Source organism: Trachypithecus francoisi, unplaced genomic scaffold, assembly GCF_009764315.1.
Source record: "Trachypithecus francoisi isolate TF-2019V2 unplaced genomic scaffold, Tfra_2.0 Contig01440, whole genome shotgun sequence".
Classification (NCBI taxonomy): Eukaryota; Metazoa; Chordata; class Mammalia; order Primates; family Cercopithecidae; genus Trachypithecus; species Trachypithecus francoisi.
In genome coordinates this window covers 10325054-10351984 of record NW_022681431.1, presented here as the reverse complement: position 1 = coordinate 10351984, position 26931 = coordinate 10325054, and the positions used below count along the sequence as shown (strand labels likewise).

The 26931-nt window shown below is 44.4% G+C and overlaps 1 protein-coding gene across 2 annotated transcripts in view; it reads left to right on the top strand.

The window, feature by feature from the left end:
- PEBP4 (phosphatidylethanolamine binding protein 4) overlaps nt 1-26931 on the top strand; it is a 225954-nt gene that overhangs the window by 112653 nt on the left and 86370 nt on the right. For both annotated transcript variants that reach the window (XM_033228542.1, XM_033228531.1), the window contains exon 4: nt 10151-10249. In XM_033228542.1, coding sequence (XP_033084433.1) covers nt 10151-10249 — 99 coding nt within the window. The remainder of the gene's footprint in view (nt 1-10150; nt 10250-26931) is intronic.

The window sequence follows — 26931 nt, the reverse complement described above, 5'->3', positions numbered from 1 at the left end:
GGACACAAGTGAAGAAAATCACTGCCATGCAAAATTATTCGCTCCCACTGATGGGCTTTGAGAAAGGAGTTATCAGTGGCCTGGAGGTCCTCATTGAGGTTGAAGACTACTCCCAGTAGACTTAGTTGAAGAAGAAACCTGGAGAGAGAGGGGGTTATGGCTGGAATTAGTGAGTTGTGGAGGTGGAACAGTTTGGGGGATGACAAGCAGCTTCAGGGTGTGGCTGTGGAAGTTGATAGTTGAGATAGAGAGGGAAAGATTGCCTGAGATTGAAAGACCCAGGAACCAGAGAGGCCATGGTGTTGGATGGGTGTTCCACATGTTTACTAAACTCACCAGAGTAAGAGCAAGACTCAAGGACAAGAAGGAGACTGGGAGCAGGTGCCACTGTCTTTGGCGAATGTAGCAACCAAGAAGTCATAGGTGACAGCAACCAAGACAGAAAGAGGATGTATTCAACTAATGGCCTGTGTCACAGAGAAGGCAGCAGGGTGCAATGGCGTCTACCCAACCTCCTGACCCTGGATTTTATGGGATGTGAGAGAACTCATACCACAAGAGAGCAGTGAGGGGAAAGGGATCTTCAGGGGAAAGCCAGGAGAACACAAAGAGGTAGAGAGCAATTGTTGGAGAGAGAGGATGGAGGGGAGATGGCTTGTTGTCAGTGGCAGCTCCAGAGCAAAGAACGGAAGGGCTTAGAGGTAGAGGAGGAAAATAGGACTGGCTCAGAGACAAAGAAGAAAAGAACATTTCAGGCACAATGATGTGGTTGAGGACTGATGGCTGGGAAGGCAGGAGTGGAAAAGGCTTTGTACAACCCCATGTACAGATGGGGATTGAGGCTGCAAACCAGAAGTTCAAGAATGAGGCAAGTCCAGCCCTGACAGCTGATAAGAGCAGAGTTCTAACTGGGTAGCCCCTCTCCCATCTATGGAAATATTTGCTGCCATCTTGCTTTCCACTCACCCTGCTGCCTCCATTTTCCCTTACTCCCAGTTGGGACACACCTATTAAAATTATTTCTGGATAAATAATCCAATTTTAGAAGATACATAATCCAATTTGTAAATGGGCAAGAAACTGACATAGACATTTCACCAAAGATATACAAATAGTCAATAAGGACACAAAAAGAAACTCAACATCACTAGTCCTTAGGGAAATGCAAATTAAAAACATGAGATACCAGTTTACACCCGCTAGCATGGCCACAATCAAAAGACAGACAATTATAAGTGTTGACAAAGATGTGGAGAAACTAGAACCTTCATACACCGCTGGTGGGATTGTAAAATGGGGCAACTGCTTTGAAAAACAGTTTGGTAGTTTCTTAAAATATTAAACATAAATTTACAGTATGACCCAGCAGTTCCACTCTAGACATCTAACCAAGAGAATTGAAAACAAGTATTTGCACAGAGACTTACAGCAAATGTTCACAGCAGCATCATTCACAATAGCCAAAGTGGAAATAAACCAAATGTCCATCAACTGGATAAACAAATGTGGTCTCTCTCCATACAATGAAATATTATTCAACAATAAAAAGGAATGAAGTACTGATACATGTACAGCATGGATGAACCTCAGAAACATTATGCTGAGTAAAAGATGCCAGCACACAAAAAAACACAAGCATTATGATTCCATTTATATTAAATGTCCAGGAAGGGCAAAAAGGAGATTACAGAGACAGGAAGTAGATTCATGGTTGCCTGGAGCTGGCGGGGGCAATAGGGAATGACTGCACACATGGTACAAGATTCCTTTCTGGGGTGATAAAAATGTTCTAAATTTAGATTATGGTGACAGTGGCACAACTTTGTAAATTTTTTTAAAAATCATTGAAATGTATACCTAAAAGGAGTGAAGTTTATTATATGTAAACTATGCCTCCGTATAGCTGTTTTTTAAAACTTTATCTAGACAAATCCAGATCTAATTCTGCTTCTATGTCATCATCATCATCCCAAAGTACTTTGATTTGTTAGTGTGGCTTCCTGCACCTTGCTCATGCCCTGCTCCATAGTGCCCAGGGTCCTATTCCAGCAGTTGCCCTTCCCCCAAATAACCTTCAAAAGTGGAATGAGGATTCCCCGAGCTCTCCTTGCTGCAAAGGGACAAGGCCATCCCTCTTTACCTCTCAGCATCAGTGAAAGCGCACTAGAGACTGATATCTCCAGGATAACGATGATACACCTCCAAAATATTATGTGACTGCTGCACATTCCACATTATTTTATAAGTTTGGTTTATTTTTATCAGGTAATATGTATTCACATGGCTTTAAAAATCAGTATGATAGAGCACACATATAGATGTATCTATCTCATCTACCCATATCAATACCACCACCCACAGCCTCTGTTAGTTTTTTAAGCACCCTTCGAGAGTTTGCTTATGTAAATACAAGCAAATGTGAATAAATATCTTATTTTCTCCTTCTTATATAAAAGTAAAGTAATAGATATGCTGTTCTGTACCTTGCTTTTTACACTAAAGTTATCCTGGAGAGCTTTTCATATCAGATCTTAGAGATCATCATTGTTTTTTACAGTTACGAAGTTTTCCACTGTGAGTACTTATCATTATTTATCAACCAATCCCCAGCTGATGGACACTTGAGTTATTTCCAACAATTTTCACTTAGTTTCTACGGTGACAGACAGGGCTGAAATGAATAACCTTATATACAAGTCATTTCATAAGTGTGCAGATATCTTTAGGGGGAAAAATCACAGAAATGGGATCACTGAGTCAAAAGGCATATCACTCATATTGTGCATTCCTATAGCAATGCATGCAGCCTCAGTTTCCCCGCAGCCTTGCCAGCAGAGTGTGCGGTCATGCTTCTAGATGTGCAGTGTCTTTGGAAAGAACTCGGATTTCATCCTGCCTTCTTCAAGTGGGATTAGTTTATTTTCATTTTGGTTTATTGCAATAAGAGCACTTACCTTGAGATCTATTCAAAAGATTTTTGAGTGTACAATATGATATTGTTCACTATGGACACAATATTGTACACCAAGCTTTCTAGAATTTCTTTCATTACTGAAAGTCTATACTCATCAATTAGCAACTCCCCATGCCCCTCCCCATCCCACTCTATCCCTGGCAACCACCATTCCTCTCTGCTCCTGTGGGTTTGACTATTTTAGATACATCATGTAAGTGGAATCACACAATATTTGTCCTTCAGTGACTGGCGCGTTTCACTTAGCATAATAACCTCGAGGTTTATCCATGTTGTCACCAACTGCAGTATTTCCTTTTTAAAGCTGAATAGTGTTCCTTTGTATGGATATACTACATTTTCTTTATCTATTCATCTGTTGATAGACATCCTGTTGTTTCCTCATCCTGGCTATTATGAATAGTGCTGCAGTAACACTCGGATTTCTATCCCCCAAAGTGTGATTGCTGGATCATATAAGCAGTCTTATTTTTACAGTGTGTCTAGATAGCTCAGAATCCACCAAATAGATGTTAGAAGCCGAGGGCAAGTAGATTACCTGGCTCAGCACCCACATCTTTTAGGAGAAAGCCAGAAAAGAGGACTTAGCTAAGACCCACCAATCCATGGTATAATAAGAATTCATGGGCACCTATTAAAGGATAGCATTTTACTAGGTCTATACCCCTACAGAAGTATAAAACAGTCTCTATCTCTAGTTACAGCCACTCCCCATTGTTCCTGTTACCACCTGGGCTCCACCTCCTGTCAGTTTGGCTGTGGCATTAGAGTCTCACATGAGCACAAACCCTACTGTGAACTGCACATGCAAGGAATCTAGGTGGCATGCTCCTTATGAGAATCTAATGCCTGATGATCTGTCACTGTCTCCTATCACCCACAGATGGGGACCATCTAGTTGCAGGAAAACAAGCTCAGGGGTCCCACTGATTCAACATTACAGTGAGTTTATGATTATTTCATTATCGATTATAATGTAATAATAAAAATAAAGTGTACAATAAATGTAATGTGCTTGAATCATCCTGAAACTATCCCCCCCCCCCACCCTCATCTGTGGAAAAATTGTCCCACGAAACCAGTTCCTGGTGCCAAAAAGGTTGGGGAGTGCTGTCCTAAAGAATCAGGCAGCAGTGTAGGGTTAGGGACAGGAGGGGCCACAGGGAATATCAGAGCAGCAAGGGAGAGCCGTCTGCCACTGAGAAGACTTCCCCTGGCTATTGTTCAAATAGGAGAAGAATGAGGGTTCTGGGACTTCTCACCGTGACTTTTTTTTCCTTGAGTGCAAATCTTTTTGTCTAAGTATAAAAGCAATGCATTTTATTGCAGAAACTTCGGGAAATGCAAAAAATCACAAAGAAGAAAATAAAGTTCCTCATTATCCCATCATTTAGAGATCATCAGTCAGCATTTAACTTTCTATTTTTCTAGTTTTCTTTCCATAGAGTCACATACATGTGTACAATATGTGGTTTTGGTCTTCTCTCCTTTTTTAAAAAATAGACGATGACATAGAATTCACAGGATTTGGCAATCTACCCATTGTTTCTACATACCTTAAAAACTCTGGAGATGAATATTAAAACTTTTGTTAATTTTATGGTCAAAGATTGGATCTTATTTTATTCTTTGCTTACCTTTCATGACTAGTAAACTTGTTCAAATGGCTTTTGATCATTTGTGTTTTTTATTTTATGTGTTACCTACTCATGCTGTTCATCCATTTTTCTATTGAGTTATTAGTCTTTTTCTTATGGATTTAAAGAGTACTTTGTATATTAAAGATATTCACATTTTTTCATAGATATTGCAAATATTTGCCCTCAGTTTATTGCCTTTGAATTTTATTTTGGACTTTTTTTGCCATATAAAAGAGTCGAAATTATATCTAGTTAGATATATCAATCTTCCCTTCATGACATTTACTGTTAACAGTTTGGTGTGTATTTTTTCAGACATTTTCTATGCATATGCAAATATATCTATAAAGATATATATATATAGTTAGATATATAAAGTTTTCCTGCACATTTGAGACATCATGCACATTATTCTGTAACTTACTTATTTCACATACTAGTATATTTTAGATAATTTCTTATATGAGTATATAAGGATCTAATTCTAACAGAGTGTTCTATTGCATAAATTTAATATTATGTTATTAAACCAGTTTTAAAGCTTGTTTTTCATTTTCATATTTAAATAAGGAAGTTTTCTGGTGTCTGAAAGAAATAGGGACCTAAGTTTATTTATTCCACATAGTGAGCCAGTTTTCCCAATAACATTTATAAAATAATCTATTTTCCCCCACTGATCTGAAATAACTATGTCATATATTAAATAACATTTTAAATGATAACTATCATATAGTAAATATACATATATTGAAAACTTGACTTTCTCTCTGGATTTTCTATTTTGATTCCTTTACTTTATTAATCAACACCATATTGTCCTAATTATTGTAGCTTAATAAGATACGTTAATATCTCCAAAATTAATACCATCCCTATTTTATCTTTTACAATATTGCCTTGGATAATTATTTTTCTTGTATTTACTTGTTTTTTACATTATTATGACCTTTAGAATTATTCTGTGATGTTCACAGAATATTTAGGACTTTGATTGGAATTGTGCTAGATTAAAAAATTAATTGAAGGTTTATTGACATTTTTGCAAAATGATTATTTCAATTTAAAAGCATTGTATTTCTTTTTCTACCTATTCAAGTTTCCTTCTTATGTGCATCAATAATGTTTTTGTTTTCTTTGTATAATCTTGCATTTGCCATCAAGTTCATTCTTACTTATTTTACATGTTTTGTTACCATTGTTAATGGGATCTTAAATGTGTACTTTAGGACTATTATTAATATGTAGAAAGTACTAGTTTTGTGTACAATTTGTAATAGTTTACAGAATATTGCTTTTGTTTCCAGTTGATTTTTTTTTAATTTCTCATGTAGACAATCATGTCATTTGCAAAACAAAACAAAAACAAGAATAAGAAAGGAAAAGAGAGAGGGTATATGACTTTATTTATTTCTTCATTTCTTCTTTTACCATATTTACACTTCATTTCTTTTTATTTTCTTATTACTTTCTTGGATGTATCAGATACTATGTACAGTTTTCTCTTGATGGGATTCTATTGGGATTTTACAGACACACACACTTTAGTATATATTCCTTTTTTTCACTTACTATTTTCTTTTCTTTTGAGTCCTTGGAGATTTTCTTGGGTTTATCTTCTCATTCTCTGATTTAGGTTCCTGTAGCCTCTAGTATGTGGTTTATGGCTTCTTCTAGGTCTTAAAATCCAACAGTCAATATTTTTACCTCTAACTACTCATCTTAAGGTGTCCACGATCCCCTCATTGTCACAACCAACAGTCACTTTGTGGCCCTCATCTGCCCTGATGACTGTGATACTGACACAACCTTTATCCCTTCCTTCATTTCTCTCTTGGCATCCATGACACTAACTCCCCTGGCTCTCTGCCGAACTCTCTTCTCCTCAGCTTCTTTCTCCCTTCTTTGTCCCCCTTTGAGTACTGAAGTTCCACCACAGTCTTTCTTTCATTTTCACTCTACATATTCTTCCTGGACAATCCATGAATCTATAGATTTGTCCCTCTCCATGTCCGCAGCCCATCTGCCAAGTCTTGAGAGAGCTCCAACCTCATTTAAAGGGCATCTCTCCCTGTAGGTTTCAACACCAAACTCACTGCCTCACTGTCCCCTGACTTTGCTACCCCTAATATCCATGGCTCCATTATCACCAAGCTGCCCAAGACGGAATCTCAGAGTCATCCTGGCTTCTTCCTCTCCCACATCTGCCTTACCTGGTCACCTCACGCTGTGAGTTTTGCAGTACACATGTCTCTCCTTTCTATTACTACTATTTGAATGGAAATCCCTGTGGTCTTTCTCCAGAGTATTGCAGTTTTCAGGGTTTGTTTGGATTTTTTGCTCTGCTTTTCATCCTTTATTCTATCCTCACCATGTCTCATCATGTGCCTTCCCAAAGCCCATGTGTTATTTTTTGTTTGTTGAGACGGCGTCTCACTCTGTCATCCAAGCTGGAGTACAGTGGTGCAGTCATAGCTCACTGCAGCCTCCTGGGCTCAAGAAATCCTTCCACTTCAGCCTCCCTAGTAGCTGGAACCATAGGCATGGGCTACCATGCCTGGCTAGTGTTCGTATTTTTTGTAGAGACAAGGTTTTGCCAGTTGCCCAGGTGGGTCTTGAACTCCTGGGTTCAAGTGATCAGTCCATCTCAGCCTCCCAAAGTGTTGGGATGACAGATATGAGCCACCATGGCCAGCCCCAAAGCACACGTTTGATGATATGAGTTGCCTGTTCAAACAATTTCAGTGGGTCCTGTTGCATAATAAATTCTAAGCAACTTATGACATGCAGAGCTTTCTGTTACCTGGTCCCAATACCCATTTCAGTTTTGTCACCTACTATTTCTTTCCAGATGCCTTATGGCCCAGCCATTCCCCAAACACCCCCCACTGCCTTTGCACACACCCTTACCTGTACCTAGTGAGTGCTTTTCCTGATACTTTACCTGCTCAGCCTTTGAGATTAAGCTCAAAAGACAACTCTGCAGCCTTCCTGGACTACTGGGGTAGAGAGATTTAATCTCCCTTTTCCCTGTCCCGTACATGCTTGATAAATGCTCCTCTACTTAAGCATTTAGAACGCCAGAAAGCATTTAGAACAACAGGGTGTACCTGCCTCTCCCTGTTAAGGGGAGGGCCAGGACCCTTCTCCATTTACTCCATTCATCTTACTCACTTCTTTCTCTCTCAATTCCCTCTCTTCCATCATACTCACACCTAAGTCCCTATCCAAGTTAAACCCAACTACCACATATTCAGCACGTGTACTTGAACAGTTAAAAAGCACACAACTATGAAATGTAATACTATCTAGTAACCTACTACACATCTATGGTATATTCATTTTCTCATTCTCTTAAATGATGATCTCACACCTTTTTCTGTGTCCACAAACTTCCTACAGTCCCTCTTCCCCTGATGAACTTGCCTCTAACTCATTGAAAAATAGAAGCAATTGGAAGACAATTTTCTCATTCCTCACTATCTCACCTTCCAACTCTCTTGCATCAGAACCCACATCCTCTGCTTCTACCCAAGACCTAGCCCTTCACTTTCACTCTGGATCCTGTCCCCTCCCCACTTCTCAAAGTCCACTCTTGTGACGATCCCCTTCCTCCTCTCTGTCATCCCTATTTCCCTTTCTATACTGGACCATTTGCATTGGTCTACAAACATCATCCCTCTCTCTAAAAAATATCTTGACTTTTCTTTCCTCTTTAGTTACAGCCACTCCATGTCTCAGCTGTCCTTCCTACCAAAACTTCCTTTTTATGATCATCTTTAATAGCTATCTCTAATTCCTCATCTCCCGTCTCAGCTCAGCCTGTTCCAACCAAGCATCAGTCCTTTCTACTCCACTGAAACCGGTCTTATCATGATAACAGTGATATCCAAGTTGTCAAATCGGATTGTCACATCTGTGTCCTCATCTGGCCCTACCTTTTAGCAGCATTTGATACAGCTGATCACTTTCTCTTCCTTGAGACGCTTTCTATCCTGGCTTTTGTAACACCTGCTCTCCAGGTATTCCCCCTACCTTTTTGGCTCCAAAGTCCCCTTTCCCTGATTCTCCCCTCTTCTCAATGTTAGCATGTTTTGCAGTTCAGCCATGAGACCTCTTTTCTTCTCTGTGTCTGCTCTACTGATTTAAAGACCATCTCTATATCAATGACTACCGAATTTGTTCACCCAATCCTGATCTCTCCTCTGAACTACAGACTCTGACATGCATACCTGATTGTCTTCTGAGAGGCATTTCAGACTCAAGATGTCTAAACCAGAACTCTGAATGTTCACCTTCAAACAGCTTCCTCTCCAAGTCTTATCTGTGCCATTAAGTGGCCCAGTTGCTCAAGCCAGAAACCCAGGATTCATCCTCAATTTCTCTTTCTCCATCCCCCTCCTTACTGCCCTGCCATTGAATCCATCAGCAAACCCTGCCGATTTTACCTAAAAATACTCACCCAACCCATTTATTTGTTTCTGTCTCCATTGCTGCCGTCCTAGTCCAAGATGCCATCATCCTTCACATGCTACTGCGAGTCTCTTAACTGGCCTCCTGGCCTCCTCTCTGGCCTTTGGAGATCATTCATTTTCTATTCAGCAGCCAAAAGAATCCTCTAAAAACATAAATCAGAGCATATCACTGTCCTACCTAAAACCCTGAAGCAGTTCTGTGTTGCACCTTGAACAAAACCCCACTCCCTACCCAGGCCTAGAGAGCCCCTTGTGGCCTGGCTTCTGCTCCCTCCCCCACCTGCCATGACCACCCTCCCCCGGCTTGTCCCTGGCCACAGTGGTGCTCTTCCTTGCTCCTCAAAGCCTACTTTTTTTTCCCACCTGAAGACCTTCATAGCAGCTATTTTTTTCCTTCCAGAACACTTCCCACCTCTCATCCCACCCTGTTTTATTTTCATCATAGCAGTACTCACATGTTCCCTTGCTTATTTATTTATTTTTATTATCTATGTCTTTTACCTAGAATAGAAGTTTCCTGAAAGTATGAACCTTACTGTCTTGTGCTCTGTTGCCCTCCTGGCATCTGGAGCAGCTCCTGGTACATAGTAGGTGTTCAACAAAGGCTTGTTGAAGGGATGAATGAATCCTGGTATTCTTCATGATGGGTGCCGTTCTTGGCACACAATAAGTCCTCATATATTTGTTGAATTGATAAGCAAGTCACTCCAATTACACTGGATGCTTCTTGAGGATCAGAGACCTGTTTTAGGTTTCCTTAATTCCTCCACGGCACCCAGCACAGCGCTCGGAACTCCCAGGTGCTTGGTACATATATCTTGTTGGATTTATTCTTCCTCACAAAGGGGAAGCCAAGAGTCCTGCTGTCTGCTTCACAGATGCCATTTCTCTGAGAATAAATGTGATGTGAGAGGGATGTCATGAGAGCAAGGATAAATTGGATAGGATGCCACAGGGGCTACTCAGCCATTCTCAGTTGGAATGGCGGGAACAGGAGGTCTGCCCCGTGGTATTTTCCTATTTCAGCTATGACGCTACATTACTTTTTGGTACATGTGTTACAGGGCGCAACCTATATCCTGGTGATGGTGGATCCAGATGCCCCAAGCAGAGCAGAACCCACACAGAAATTCTGGAGACATTGGCTGGTAACAGATATTGAGGTAAGCAGGCCAGGAGGCACTCTCTGACTCATTTGGGGTTGTAGCTGGAAGATTATTATTCAGTGCCATTTCCACCTCTCATCCAGGAGGGTTGGAGCGAGGACTTCTATGTCCCCTCTCCCCCAGTACTCAGCTGTCAGAGCCCTCCCAAGTTTTCCAACAATTTCAAAAAGTGTCCCAGGGCCAGTGGTATGCTGGTAACCCAGCCTTCTGGAAGTGGAGGGGGAGCCCTGATTTCTAGTGTTTGCTGATTTTTATGGTATAAATAAATACTCCCACCACAGGAGTGGTGATTTAATTTCAAGCTCCTGATGATTTAACAACTGACTCACACTGTTTCTGAAACGTTAACAATTGGCTTCAGCACACCACTGGATTTGGGGGCACTGAGGGGATTCTGAGACGTGCAGGTGGCAGAACCGGCCAAGGAAGTCCTGGAGCTCCTCCCTGTGATGGGGCACGGGGCATGAGAGAGGCACAGCAACTTCCTTTTCTTTGTGTACAGAAACAAGTGGCCGCCTCTCATCTTTGTGTCTTTGTCATCATGATAATTGTGAAGGAGCCTGGCTCACCCTCTTCAGGGAGGGTCCTCAAATCTGGTGGCTTGTTTGTGCCATTATGTGGGAGGGAAAGGCTGTGTTGCCAAACAAGTTTTGGATACTCTGGGTTGAACTGAACTCATTCTGTTTCTAACTGAAGGGCTTTTGGAGATTTTACTAGCCTAATATGCACTATATCATATACACTGATTTCCCAATTACATTTGATTATTGAATCTTTTTGTTCATGAGTGCCTGGCAGTACTCTTGGGGAAGTCCACACTAGCCTCAAACAGTCACGAATCTGTGCCTAGAACACCTGCAGATGGGCTTTGCAAAGAGTGTACAAAGGCATCAACCCTGTAAGATAGTGGGAACTGAGAACTAGAAAAACAAAGTTTGGATGTGATTTGGACCTTGGCTGGCTACCAACTCAGTGACCTCTGTCGGCTCCTCTGGACATTTCATCTTGCTCTGTAATATCGGAAACGTGCTGCTGACTTGCTGTGATTGTCGTGATGAGCCAATGACTTACGATAGCACTTTGGAAAACAGACAATTCTGCAACTATGAGGGGTTTGTGTTTTTCCTTCTAGAACTGTGGGTAGAGGAAGGGGTTGAAATCTGAACTAGCTTCTGACCATTCTGAGCAAGGCAGGGTTCTCACAGCCACTGGGTGGGAGTAGGGAGGTGACAGGGGAGTTACCCTTGCAACCAGCTGGTGGCCCAGTGACCAGGGCCCCTCCCAGGGAGCTCGGATGGACAGCCATCCTTAGAGGCAGCCCTGCCTATGGCCCTGGAAGGGGCTTCCTCAAGGGAGACCCGAGCAGCAGCTTCGTGGGCAGTGCTGGAGCCACCTCTGTTACTCCACACACTTCCCTGGCCAAACACCATAAGCACACAAACGGACAGAGCTGGGAGGTTTGAGCTATCAGGAAGGGGGAGGAGAGCGGTGAGCATGAAAGAGAAAGATCTGGTATCTCCCCTTCACCCCCCAAAGCTAGAGCATTGTCATTTTCTGAACTTAGGCCTCCCCAGCAGTCTCAGGGGTGAAACACCCAAGAGAGAAGTATTGCTCTGAAGGTCACATTCACAGCCACTCCAGGCACACAGGGCTTCCTGTTAGGGAGCTCTGCTCGGCAGTCCTGAGGCCGAAGTGCGAAAGCAGCTAGGGATGGGATGACTTCAGAATTGAGACGACTTGGGACCATGAGGCTGCCTCTCTTCCAAGCCTGAAGACCCCCCACTCCTCCACTCCCCTCACCCCCATACTCATAAGGCACATCTCACAGGAGCTCTGTGCACCAAACATGAGTTTAGCCTCGGCAGCCCAGCTTAGAAGTAGAAGAGGTGGCAGGTGACAGGTGGCAGCTGTCCGGCAAGGCTGCTAAGCCACAGAGCTTACCAGTGCCACCTGCCCGGGTGCGGCCCTCGGCCTTCCCGCTCAGGCCGGAGGAGGCTTGGGTTTCCGTCACATTTGCACCGCTTCCCTCATGAGTGTTCAGCAGGAAGCGGCAGCAATATCCACTTGGCCCCGCCCACCTTCCCCAAAATTCCGCCAACCACAGAGACGGTGTCAACCAAATTCATTTAGGTCTTAGGTTCTAGACCTCGACCAGAGGAAGCGAAGGCTGTGATCAAACCCAGAGTACTTCCTTTGTGTTGGTGTTCGCCTCTGCTAAGTGGGTCTCAAACAGTTGAGTGCGTTCGAATTGGCAGACGAGCTTGTTAAAATGCAGCTGCCCAGGCACTACCCCACCTGCAGAACCGCCCCTTCCGTCGGTCTGGGGAGAACATGGCATTCCGGCTTAACAAGCATCCAGAGGGATTGAGCAGATTGAAGGAAGACTGTAGAGCTGGGATGCCTTGGTCGTTCCTAACATCACTCATTTGTGGAGCAATTTCAAGTGAAAAGCACTTTTAAAACTCTTGAAGCTCAACACCACTTTGTGAAATAGACATAATCTTCATTTTATAGATGGGGAAAGCAGAGCCCAGAGAGGTTGAATGATGCTGTCTCTTAGCTAGTGGGTTAGAGAAGTGAGTCTTTAATCCACACCCCTTAACCCCAAGTCACACGCCTTTCCTGCCGTACCATGTGGCCTGAGTTCAAACCACATCTCTCCCATCAACTCCACAAGGACAAGGAGCCACTATCCCCTCTCTGTAACGTGGAAGGCATCATCGCTGTGGTTCCCTCCACCACCCCCCGGCTCACTCCCAGAGTTCTTTTTCTGACTAGATGCTTCCAGGGAACTGTCCCCAGGGAATACTATCTTGTTAAATAGAACACGCTAGGTAAGTGTTTTGGACCCCACAATGCTACACCCTAAGCACCATCATTACCCAAGCAGCCTCAGTAGGAAAGCCTGCCATAAAGTCTCTGCAGACAGAGAGTGGCCATGGCCCTGTGGTTCACAATGACCACAGAATCAGACTTGGTGGAACTTCAGCTGACCCTGATATTAGGGGGCCAGGTCAAACTGGATGGTACATCAGGCCATGGCCATAGGAGCCCTTCAGTAGGGACAATTTTTTGATAGCCTATCTGGGTTGAAACAGGACAGCAACTAGTTTTTAGGAATACAAGAAAGATCTGTGGCACCCCCCAACCTCCATTCCAAAGAGGGGCTGGCAGGGTTTAGTATAGCGTAGGATAAAGCTCTGGGACTTTGGATAACTTAAATAAAAACTAAAAGTTAGATGCCTGGCAATAGGGACAAGGCATCCATTCATAGTACCCCTTTGTTCATTTAATTCAAGAAATAGATATAGAACACTATTCAGTATAGCACAGTGGTTAACAGCGAAGACTCCAGAGCCAGACTGCTGTGGTTTGAATTCCTAATCTACCATTATTAGCTGTGTGATCTTGGGCAAGTTGCTCAACCTCTCTGTGTCTCAATATACTCACTCATAAGCTGGAGATAGTAGTATGCCCACCTCACACTGTTGCTATGAAGCTTAAGCGCGTTATTTTAAGGAAAGTGCTCAGAGCAATACCCAGAACACAGTAAGCTCTACATTGTTACTTGCTGTTATATTCTTATTATTGCTCTAAATCAGGTAGCTAGGCTAGCACTGGTGTCACAAACGCAAAGAAAATTGAGGAAGGCTCTGCCCTCACAGGGCTTCTATTCTAGAGACCAAGGAAGGAATCCACAACTCAGTGGTGGTATTACGAGGCCCCCAGAGGCTGGCTTAGGGTGGAACTTCCTATACCTGTGGGTTTCCATCAACTCCGGAACAGGACTAGGCTCCAGTCTCCAAACCTGGCCAGGCTAGGACAGGCAGACACGGATACATAAGACATGCTGTCCCACTTGGCTCCCTCTTTGAAAGGTTCTCATTGAGCAAGAGAGATTTCTAACTGAGCATTGACAGATAACATCTTTCTCCTCGACTGCAGTGTCCTTAGCGTTTCCTTAAAGATGATTTCCAGTTCTGATTCCATCTAACTAATAATCGTCATGCTGAAAGCTCATTAAGATATCAATTAATTTGCATCATTCATTTTCAAAGAAACACTTATTGGTTCATCTTTTATTTGTCTCTGAAATTAGTGTTCAGGGCTTTTCATGCAGATATTTTCATTAGACTTTTTATTGTTAATGGGAATATTGAACACAGGAAGATGGTATATTAATACTTTCCACAAAGAATATCGTGACTGGTGACAAAGAACACTAAGAACAATTAAGGAGACAAGAGTACCTTTTTACTTCCAAAAAAGAAAATCTTCCTAGAAACCGTCAATGATTCTAAAATTTGCCCTGAATATCTTTTTTGTTTTAAGAAAGAAAAGGAAACTGGCAAGTTCATGGTTCCCTTTCATTCAGTGCCCTCAACCTTTGGCAACTGTAAATGCAACCATTTCTGGGTTGAATTAAAAGGGTCTCTAAAGGGTCATTATTTTGTCTACTTTTCTGTAGGGTTAAATTTTTCCATAATTAGAGGTTTTTTTCCTAAGGGCTTCTGAGTGCATTAGGTGAATAAGATAATGGGAAATCCAATAAACAGGGCAAGAATTATAGCTCCCTGCTTTCTAGTTATGTGGGTAGCTCGTGGCAGGACACTTGTGCTTGAGTGATCGGTTCCACTGCTGAGAGAGTTATTTGCCCTCTCGGAGACTGCAACTTCGCCTCTGTGAAACTGACAGAAATCCTCACTCTTCAGGGTGGAGACAAGGAAAAAGGAAATTACATATGCAAAGAGGAGAAGCCTCCCTAGAGAGAGGCACTATAGGAAGCGGCACGTGTATCCTTGTTCCTAATCAATGGAGCGGCAGAGTCTGTAGAAATTTAAATATATCGATATAAAAATAATGATATAATCTCATTTTCTATATATCCAGAAGCCCGCTAATGATAATAAACAGAATAAACAATCTTTATCAGGCCTGCAAGTTCAGATGAAGAGGTCAAACCAAGGAAATGGGATTAATAATGACTTCTTTCTTTAGAGCTGTATTTGCAGTTTTGCCACTGATATTTGTGTAATTTCCATGCATGCTTTGACCTGCACTGTGAGGATCCATTTTAAGTAATAAGCAGCTAAAAGGCATGGCTTAGGCTCCCTAACACATATGTTCAGATCTATGGGCCATAAAGAGTGCTTGCTGATGGAGACAGCACAGAGGTGGCCATAAACCAGGTGGTTATTAACCAGACTTGTATGTGGCCACCCTGAAGGGAAAGGGAAAGAGCTTGGACTTTAGGTCAGATGAACGAGAGGAGGTTCCAGGCTCTGCCACTTCCAGATGGGAAGGACCTCTAAGTGCATTAGGTAAATGAGATAATGGGAAATCCAATAAACAGGGCAAGAACTACAGCTCCCTGCTTTCTAGTTATGTGGGTAGCACGTGCCAGGACACTTGTGCCTGAGTGATCGGTTCCACCACTGTGCTAGTTGTTTGACCTCTCTGAGAGTGCAACTTCGCCTCTGTGAACCTGACAGAAATCCTCACTCTTCAGAGTGGAGACAAGGAAAAAGGAAATTACATATGCAAAGAGGAGAAGCCTCTGAGGCTCAGTTTCTTCATCATTAAAATGGGCATGTTAATAATATCTATTTCCCAGCGTTCAATGAGATTAAGCCTTCTAACACAGAATAGTAGGACCTTGGTAAATGTAATTATCTCCCCAACAACCCCCAACTTTGACATCTGACCATAGCAGCTACTTATGATTTAGCAAATTCCCTTAGACAATTGGACTCATATTTTGCAAAGTAAAGATTCTAGACAGTGCCCAACACAGCTCATCCTTTTGCCCTTTGAAACTAGATGAGTCCAGGCCCAGCCTGGAGGACCTAACACGACCCCAGCTGGCTTTTGTGGAAACCAAAGCATGTTGGGGCCTGGAAGGGTTCAGTCAGTCCCATCATTCCATCTCCAGGGATCTCCTGTGATCTCCTGGACCAGAGCAGGCTCCCTGGAGTCATCCCAGGCCACAGCCCAGGTGTGATGCTGGGCTGCAAGTGACAGCCAGGCCTATGGTGCACTGCCCACATTTGGGGCTGCAGCCCCTTCCTCTCTAACACTTCCCACCTCTATTTTTAACAGAAGCCAGTGCCCCTGCCATCTCCTTATCACTCACAGTCCTACTCTGCTGTCATTGTCCCGCCCCAGAGATGCTTTTGCTCCCATTCAAAATAATTTAAATAAAATGTTGCTACAAAGTGGAATATTATCTTTTGATGAATGTTTTTAAAGCCCTTTAGGTTTTCATGGTAATTTGCGATGTGAAATTATTTGGAGATAAGAGCCAAATTAGCTCTCGTATGCTGAGGTCGCTGTGTCCTGTTATCCATGTGAGCAGTGTTTAAATATAATCAGCCCTTAGACTAATGCAGCATAATTGTTCATTTGAAATAGCTTTTTTTCACTTCATTCAATGAGTCATTAAAATATTCAAGGGATAATGCAGTGAATTGGAAATGAATTTATCATATTATCCCATACATACTGTAGTGCTTCAGGTAACTAAGGAGAAAGAGAGAGAGAGAGAGAAAGAGAGACTGTGGATATGAATAAGGTATACATGCAGGAAGGGAGCCAGTATTTACAGGAATATTGTAAACAAAGCTTTTTCGTTGGTTTATGGCAAGCGTGTATAGAGAGGCTGACTAGGTGGGGTGAAAGAGAAAGAAAATGCTGTTCTTCTAGGAGGTTTCTTTCTCTCTCTCTCTCTCTCTCTCTCTCTCTCAGCACTCTGAGATTCTGTGCTCCACCACAGCTCCGCTGTTAACTTATTTTTATCAAATATGTTTATATCAGAAAGTCGTTATGGAAACCAATTCTGCCATCCAGGAGAATTCCTGGATCAGGCAGAAAACTCACTCTTTCTTTCTCTTTTTCTTTCTCTCTCTGTGTGTGTCTGTCTCTCTCTCTCTCTCTCTGACACACACACACACACACACACACACACACACACACACACCAGACCTCCACGAGACACCCCAAAGGGTGTCTTGCTCACCCAACTCTGAACTCAGCTCTGAGGGGGTAGCTGGTGGCTCCTGGCACTCCTTCATGGGCAAACCCAGAAAATGTATAAGACCAGAAACCCAAATCCACCCTTGCCCTGACATGAGGAACCTGGGCTTGTCACTGTCCTCTGGGCCTCAGACACTCACCCCTGAACAGATGCTCTTAGGAAGCGATGGGGTTGGGGAGCGGGGAGAGGAGAGGGCGAGGGCAGGCAGCATCTTTGAAGCATGATGATCCTTCCTTGGTCTTAGAAAGTTCTATCTGTTTGCATTGTTTATGCCACACTGGAATAATGTCTTCTGTTCTGGCTGCAGTAATTTAAGAGGGATAGTGACCAGCATAGGAAAGCAACCTGAATGGTCAGGTTTGGTAGAAACCACCTCAGGTCAGCAGCAGTGGAAAGAAGTAGGAAAGGCTAGCCTATTGGAACAACTACAGACGCATGAGAAGGAATGGCCTTTAAAGAGTTAAGGAAATCTCATTGGAAAACAGAAGAGATCTTGCCGGACTTCACTAGGCCGAATCAGGACCAGTGGGGGAAGTTTCCAGGGAAGCACATTTTGGTCCCTTATGAGATAGAACTTTCTAAGAATTTGAACTGCTCAAGAACTGCGCATATATTCCACTGAGGAGCAGGCTTTTGTGAATGACAGTAATTATCCATGGGTGACCCAGAGAATTTTCACACTGGGTAGAAGGCTGGTGCAGGTGACTGTAAGGTGTGCCCCTTGGCATCTCCAACAGTGTCTCCACCTGCCATATTGTCTCTCCTGGCCACAGACACTCTTCCTATAGCTCATATCCGTAGAACATATTAACAACAACAATAACTAATGAAGAGAGAATTAAAAGGAGGAGGAAAAGGAGAGAGGGAAGAAGAAGAAGGAAAATAAGAAAAAACATCATTGATGCACTTGGCAAGTAATGCCAAGTGCTGTGCTTTACATAAGCACCTCATGTAGTCCTCATAAAAGAGGGAGGTAATGGAGATAAGAAATTGAGGCCCAGAGTGGGTAAGCAACTTGCCCAAGGTGTCACAGCTAGCAAGTGGTTGCCTGAGATTGGAGCCCAAAACCTACATGCCTACTCATGAGGCCATATTACTACTCCAGAGTCTAAGTGGGTTCCACACCCACTACCTAGGCCCTGCCCAGGTGACAGCTGATATTGGGGCCATGTGTGGGGGCTAAGAGGTGGTGGTGCTGGTGTAAGCAGTTTGGTTTGAGACTGGTGGCCCCTCTACCTCTAGCCACACCTGCTTCAGCCATGCATAGCCCTGGACCGGGGCTCCAAGTGCAGTGTGGACGCAGGAGATTGATTCTCTGACTTACTATGAGCAAATTGTTTACCTCCCTAAATCTGTTTCCTTGTCTGTATAAGAGGAAACTAACGTCGACCTCACAGGAATGTTGAGGATTTAACAAGATAACATTTGTGAAACACCCAGCACGTAGCACCTGGCGCTTAGTAGTTGCTATGTATATGCTGGCTCTCTCCTCCTTCCATCCTTTAGCACCCTCAATCCTCCATAGGAAGCTTAGAAAGTCGAGCCTTCGATGGTACAAAACATATGTCACTCCCAAGAGGTAGGACAGGGCCTGGCCAGGAGAATGAGCTGCCTGTGTGGTTATCGCTTCAAAGACCTTGAAGGAGAAAAGCCACCAGTGGGCATCAGACTTAACAGGGAGCTGTTAGGATTGACTGTTTGACCCGCACTGCTCTCAGCACTGTGGCTACTAATGAAATACAATAAATAAAAATCAAATCAAATCAAATCTGATGAGTACATGTTAGGGATTTAAAATGTGGTTTTTCTGCTGCCCAGTTGGAAAGACAGGGCCAACATATAGGAAATAATGAGAGAGCAGTACTCAATGGTTTTGTCAACTCCAAGTGGGCTTTTTAGACTCAAATTGCTGTGGAAATTGGGAGCACCCTCCTCTTCTCAGTGAGGCAACTCCTCCTACTTCAAGGCCCAACTCAGATGTCACCTCTGCCTAAAGGCTTGCTCTACCACCCCCAGACTGACTTAGTCAGTCCTGCCATGCTGCTGCCACACTCAGTCAAACCTCAATTAGTGCCCTCATTATTATTTATGAGTCTCTTTTCCCTCTTAGACTATGAGTTCCTGGAGAGCAGAAATGTGTCTTCTTATATTCTCAGCACTGAGCCCAGAACATTAAGGGCCCTCAGTAAATGTAGAATTAATAAAGGCATGAAGAAATGCATGAATGAATAAAGAATGAAGGAAGAGATGGGTGAATGGGTGAATAGAGGTGAGTAGGTGAATGGATAGAGGGATAGATGGAGGTTGAATAGGTGGGTGGGTGGTGGATGGATGGATGAATAGATAGATGGAGGGAGGGATGGATGGATGGATGGATGGATGGAGATTGGGTAGATGGGTGGGTGGAGGGATGGAAGTTGGATAGGTGGATGGACAGATGCATGGATAGATGGATGGAGTGATGAATGGGTGGAAGTTGGGTAGGTGGGTGGATAGATGGATGAATGAATGGATAGAGGTTGGGTAGGTGGATGGATGCATGAATGGATGAATGGATGGATAAAGGTTAGGTAGGTAGGTGGATGGATGGATAGATAGACATTGTTTAGGTGAATGGATAGATGGATGGATGAATGAAGGGATAGAGGTCGAGTAGGTAGATGAATGGATAGGTGGACAGAGGTTGGGTGGGTGGGTAGATGGATGATGGATGGATGGATAGAGATTGGGTAGGTGGATGGATGGATGGATGAATGGATGGAAGTGGAGGTTTGGTAGGTGGACAGAGTGATGCCACCCCATCTCTTATCAACTCTTATCAACTCTTATCTTAACCATATAGATAAGACTTGACCTGGGCCTTGAAATTATGAGCAGCCCTGGAAAAGCCAGAGGATACAAGCAATTGCATTTCAGGAAAGGAAGAGCGTAATTAAAAGCTCAACATTTTAATGGTGTAGAAAAAAAGAATCATAAACATAAATTAAAAGCCAAGATAGGTGAGTTAAGTGAGGCCCTTGATTGTTATAGATGTCTCTAGGTTGTTATTGCAAACATCTACTAACAGGTTCCCCTCTTATAATCTCACCGCCTACAAAAATGTGAATCTTTCCTTCATGGGATGATTTTTCTAAAATCTAAATAGGATCATATTGTTTTCCTATTTGAAGCCCTGCAGTGATTCCCCAGTATCTCAGGACAGAGACCCCTCTCCCCAGTGTGTTATTCAAGGCCTTTGAGGCTCTGGGCCCTGCCTGCCCCCATAGCCCTCATGGTCTCCTGCTGATCTGCTTGTAGTGTCTCAGACCTGCTCAGACCTTGTAGGCCTCTGTGGACTATTACTTGCTCTGCCCCTTCTTACAAAAACCCTTCTGCAATCCATAAACAGGCCGTTGCTTTAAATGAGTGGAGTTTGCTAGATAAATTACACCTCCAAGGTCCAGAAAGAGCTTAGATTTGCAATCACGAAATCATTTCCAGAAATAGGGAAGGAAAATGTGGATTCCCAAATTTAGGCTGGTAAGTGTAATATCAGTCCTCATCAAAACATCGAAATTCAAAAACAGTTTAATAAGCAGATGGTCTGAGACAATATAGCAAAGAAAACAGTGCACATTAGGAGTCAGCATAGATTCACCGGAAACAAATCATGCCTGACCACTCAGATTTCTTTGTTGGGAAATGCACTGACCCCTTGGACCAGGAAGATGCTGTCAGTAAGCACAGTACAGCTTGGTTGAGCCAGGCATTAGAACAAGTCAATTGTAACCTTTTGGCCAAGGGGGAGAGATGTTGCTTCAATGACTGTTGTGTTAGTTGGGGGTTTGTGACTTGTTAAGAAATCATTCCTGAAGAGGTGACAAATGAATTAGTACCAATCTAAAGTTGGTCCCTGGTGACATGCCACAAGATTCTGGCCTGAGTGCCTCATCTTGTTTATATCTTTTTTTTTTTTTTTTTTTTTTTTTGAGACAGAGTCTTGCTCTATCACCCAGGCTGGAGTGCGGTGGCATGATCTTGGCTCATTGCAACCTCCGCCTCCTGGCTTCAAGTGATTCTCCTGCCTCAGCCTCCTGAGTAGCTGGGATTACAGGTGCATGCCACCACACCTGGCTAATTTTTGTATTTTGTGTAGAGACAGGGTTTCACCATATTGGCCAGGCTGATCTCGAACTCCTGACCTCAGGTGATCTGCCTGCCTCGGCCTCCCAAAGTGTTGGGATTACAGGTGCAAGCCACCACACCCGGTTAGCTTGTTCAATATCTTTATGGATAGCATGCTCACCAAATTTTAGGTCAAAGTTTCAAGGAATAGCTAATTTGATGGGTAACACAAAACAGTTAATTTTGGCAAATCAAAAGGATGTGCCTGCATTGAGAAATTTAAATTTAATAGGGATTAATCTAAAGTTCTATATTTAGGTTCTAAATCAGTTGCACACATACAGAAGGGGGAAGATCTGGCATGTCAGAGGTTCATGAGGGGAAAAGATCAAGAGGAGTTTTAGCTAGTTTTGAAGCTAATTTTAATCTAAATTTTAAGCTAATAATAGAATGTCAAGCCACAGTGTGAGAGTTAAGACAGTTAATATCATCTTAAGCCACATCAATAAAAGTAAAGGCTTTAGACCATTGAAGAGTTATACCTCTCCTTTCTGTGCATCTGTGAGATCATTCATTCATTCATTCATTCAGCATGTGCTTAGCACATTTTAGGCAATAGGTTTCATTCAGGCAGTGCAGATCAAAAAGTTTATACAATCAAATCCCTTTTTTTTTTTTTTTTTACTAAAAAAAAAAAAAAGGTTTTATTTTTTGGAGCATTTTACATTCATAGCAAAAGACAGCAGAGTACAGAGCATTTCCGTATACTTGCTGCCTGCCCCAAGTCTCCTCCACTATCAACATCTGGCACCAGAGTGGTATGTTTGTTATAACTGATGAACTTAACACTGACGATCATGGCTGGGCATGGTGGCTCATGCCTGTAATCCCAGCACTTTGGGAGGCCGAGATGGGAGGATCACCTGAGGTTGGGGGTTTAAGACCAGCCTGACCAACATGGAGAAACTTTGTCTCTATTAAAACTACAAAATTATACGGGCATGGTGGCACATGCCTGTAATCCCACCTACTTGGGAGGCTGAGGCAGGAGAATCACTTGCACCTGGGAGACAGAGGGTGTGGTGAGCCAAGATCGTGCCATTGCACTCCAGCCTGGGCAACAAGAGCAAAAATCGGTCTCAAAACAAAACAAAACAAAACACTGGCGATCGCTAACAATCCATGAACCTACATCATGATCACCCAAAATCCATAGTTTACATTAGGGTTCACTCTTGATGTTGTATGTTGTATAGGTTTGGACAAATGCATAATGACATGTACCCACCATGATAGTACCATGCAGAGCAGCTGACCTGCCCTAAAAGTCCTCTGTGCTGACCTGTATATAATGACATCCTTTCCGTGAAGGAGCTCCCTGTCTGGTGAGGGGAGCAGAGGAGAAAAATCCATGACTCCATTACAGAGTGGGGAGTGTTAGGATGGAGTTGAGTCCTGAGAACCATGGAGATGAGAAGGAGGGCAGGGGGAAAATTCCCCAGAGAAGGAAACCTGTGAGCACTGTGGAAATTCACCAGGAAATCCCGTGAGGACAGGGCACCCGGACCAAGGGAATAGCAGGAAGGAGCTGACGTGTTCCAGAATCAGATGGGGACTGGTGTGGCTGGAGCAGGGTGGTCACGGGACAGCATGGAGGAGATGAGGTCATGAGGCAGCAGGGGAGACCAGGAAGGATGGTGGTTCTAACCCATCCACCTGGTTTAACTGTGCCCAGACCAGTTAAATCAGAATCTCTGGGGATGGAGCACAGGCATCCTTATTTTTAAGGCTCCTCAGGGGATGTGAACATGCATCTGGGCTAAGGGAGGAGGAAATGGGGCGTTGCTGTTCAACGGGTGTAAAGTTTCAGTAATGCAAGATGATGAAGTCATGGAGATCTGCTGTACAACATGGTGCCTATAGTTAGTAGTACCATACTGTACACTTAAAAACTGTAAAGAGGGTGGATCTCATGTTGAGTGACCTTATCACAATGAAAGAAAGAAAGAAGGAAGGAAAGAAGGAAGGAAGGAAGGAAGGAAGAAAGGAAGGGAGGGAGGGAGGGAAGGAAGGAAGGAAGGAAGGAAGGAAGGAAGGAAGGAAGGAAGGAAGGAAGGAAGGAAGGAAGGAAGGAAGGAAGGAAGGGAAAAGAAAGAAAGAAAAAATATGCATCTGGGGTTGAGAACCACCAATGTCGGGTCTTTATCCAGGCCTGGACGAGGAGTCTGGCACACAGCCTATGGGAAGACTTTCAGCAGGGGGTAAAAACTCTCTTGCATTTTTGTTGTTGCTTTCAGGAGACAGGGTCTCATTCTGTTGCCCAGGGTGGAGTGCAGTGGTGCAATCATAGCTCACTGCAGCCTCCAACTCCTAGGCCCAATTCATCCTCCTGCCTCAGCCTCCTAAGTAGCTAGGACTACAGGTGCACACCACCAGGCCTGACTATTTACTTTTATTTTTTATAGATATAGGGCCTCATTATGTTGCCCAGGTCGCTCTTGAACCATTGGCCTCAAGCAATCCTCCCACGTCGGCCTCCCAAAGTGCTGGGATTGCAGACATGAGCCACTGCACCCAGACCCTGTCTTGCACTTTTTTTTTTTTGAGATGGAGTCTTGCTCTGTCGCCCAGGCTGGAGTGCAGTGGCGCGATCTCAGCTCACTGCAAGCTCCACCTCCCGGGTTCATGCCATTCTCCTGCCTCAGCCTCCTGAGTAGCTGGGACTACAGGCACCCGCCACCATGCCTGGCCAATTTTTTGTATTTTTAGTAGAGATGGGGTTTCACCATGTTAGCCAGGATGGTCTCGATCTCCCCTGACCTTGTGATCCACCCGCCTCAGCCTCCCAAAGTGCTGGGATTACAGCACTTTACAGACAAAGATTACAGGTGTGAGTCACGGTGCCCGGCCAGAGGTGCCTTTTAGATTTTAAGTGAGAGATTGAAATGAGCCTGGAACTCCCAGGAGAGACCAAGACGGGTGGCCTGGCTTTGGGATACGAACGTGGTATTTGCAGCCACAGGGCTGCTGTCTCTTCAGGGGCTGTGTATTGTGTCTGGAGATATTCAAGGAGAAGTAGTCTGCCAGGGATTGGGCAAGAGGTCGGATTAGATTGGCCCCCAGGTGCTGCGACGTTATAAACAAGCTTAACCCCAGCCCACCTAGAACAGAGCACCATCCTGGGAGGAGAGTGAGGAGAGGCAGGGAGGTCTCACGATACAGGGCCTCGGAGGCCATGAGGGATTTGCTCTACTGAGCAGGAGACTGAGTGATATTCAAAAAAAAGCCTGGAGCCAGAATGGGGAAGACATGTATGCTGGGCCACTTGCTAGCTGGCGATGCTGCTCCAGTCTCTGCCGTTCTGTGGGTCTCTATTACCCCACCTACAAACAGAAACAGGGAGGTAGATTTTGGTGATAATGCCAGGCTCTGATAGTTTATAATTCCATACTTGATCCTCCACTAAGCAGCCCTCGACTTTTCTTTCTGCCAAAATGTTCACATGCACAACACACTCCCCTGGGCCTCAGAACACATAAAACAAGCTCCAAGTTCCCCACGATTCCCTACGTGCTTGCTCTCCCAGTAGCAAAGTGTCTTGGAACACTGATGAGGGTGGCGTTATTAGAGGGAGAACGTGGAAGCCACTCTCATTTATTTTTGAAGGTAAATCACTCACTGGAGCTTTACTATTAGCAACACCTCCCTGGAAATCTACTTCTCTAGTGATTTGTGACCTGTGGTTGGAATGAGTGTCAGGTCAGTGTTGCAAAGCTCAGCTACAGACCACAGAAGACCAGAGTGGGCCAGTGAGCAGGGGTGAGGCCTGAACAGCTCTCATTTTAGGAGAAGGAGTCAGCTAGCAGCTTTCTGCAGAAACTGGAGAAGGACACGTGTTGGGGGTGGCTACAGGAATCCAGGCGTGCCGTGCCAGGTGAGAGACAGGCTTGGCACGGGAGTAGTGGGGATGGGTGGGAAGGCCCAGGGGCTTCTTGGGACTCCCCTGCCAACCTCCACCCTGAAAGACCACAGTGGAGCTGGTGTGGAGAGATCAGAGACTGAGGGGCAAATTAGCCAGTGGCCCAGAGTCAGGAGACAGCAACACCCTCTTCCTGCAGTGGGTTCTGTTGCATCGCAGAGAGACAAGGAGGAGGAACCCACCGTCCAGAGCACTTGGGAAGAATCTGGAGATGCTGGGAGGTGGGGGAAGGGGCAGCAGGGAGGGACTTCAACAGGGTAGAAGGACAGATGCCCAGACCTCCCCGAGCTGCTGGCCCATCAAGCCCTTGACTAAGAATTGGCTTTTTCCTTTCAAAGAGGGTGGAAGTCACTGTTTTCTTGTCTCAGTTGATGAACAGATTCTGGGTGGCAGGAGTCACCATAGAAACAGGTGCTATCTTAAGCAAATGAGCCTTATTAACCTTAAGAGTGGTGGAGTTTTCACAAGATTGCACATATAGGGTAGGAGGGAGAGCGGAGTTTGGTGGGGGAGGGCCACGGTGGCTGGGAGTCGGGCTGCTGTGGCTCTGGGTGTGGAGGCATATGTGTGTGCATGCATGTGTGCATTGCGTGTGTGTAGATGTCCATCTATGTGTGCTTTTGCAAAACCATTTCCCAAGGGATAAGCTCAGGTTCTGCCTTTTCCCTAATAAATACACATTTCCCCCCCTCCCCAAATATATCCTTGATCTCTTTGGGAACCAGCCTTAAGGCAGTAGAGGCCAGGATCCCTGACGCTACCCCTCACCCTTTCCCCAACTACCTTCCCCTCCATTTCTGCATGCATCTTCCTGTCTGCTTCACATCAGGAACAGGTACCTCCCTGAGGACCTGGCAGCCAGGAAGCAGGGATCTCTTTGCTCCAGGAGGTGGTGTGGTGCAGTGGTAGGTGCAGGGATATTGACACCAGGTGGACCTGGGTCCATACGACTGCTCTGTGACTCCGAAGCTGTCACCTGCCTCTGTGAGCCCCAGTCTATAAAAGACACCCTGCACCCCATAAGGCTGATGTGAGGCTCCAGTGAGATCATGCACGTCGACCTGAAGTCTCTCCCCAACCCTCCCCGCTGTGACTAGGGGCTCACTCTTCTCAGGCACAGCTGTGACTGCAAAAAGGTTGTTAATCAACCACAGCGTTAATCTTTCCCCAGCATGATCTCATTGGTCAACAGATTTCTACTCTCCATGAGTTCTGTGCTCTGCTAGGTCCTGGGGGAGGTATAGAAGAAGGTTAGGATTAAGAGCCTGACCTTGGGGAGGTTGGGTGGGCAGGGAGGGTGTGGAGTGGCAGAGTTGGGTGGGGCCTCGAAGGTGGGTAGGATTGGGATAGGCAGGGAGGAAAGTGTCCAAGAAAAGGGGGGCATATATTCATCTCTTGAGGCAAAGGCAACCAAAATCTGAACGGTTCCTAGGTTACGAAAGGTTATGTAAGAAAAAAAACTGGCGTTCTCCCACAGTATCTGGGAGTTGTATGCCCTGGCTCCAAGAAGCACGTCTGCTGCCCTCTGCAGCCCCTCCCTGGGCAGGACACTCAGCTCCAGGT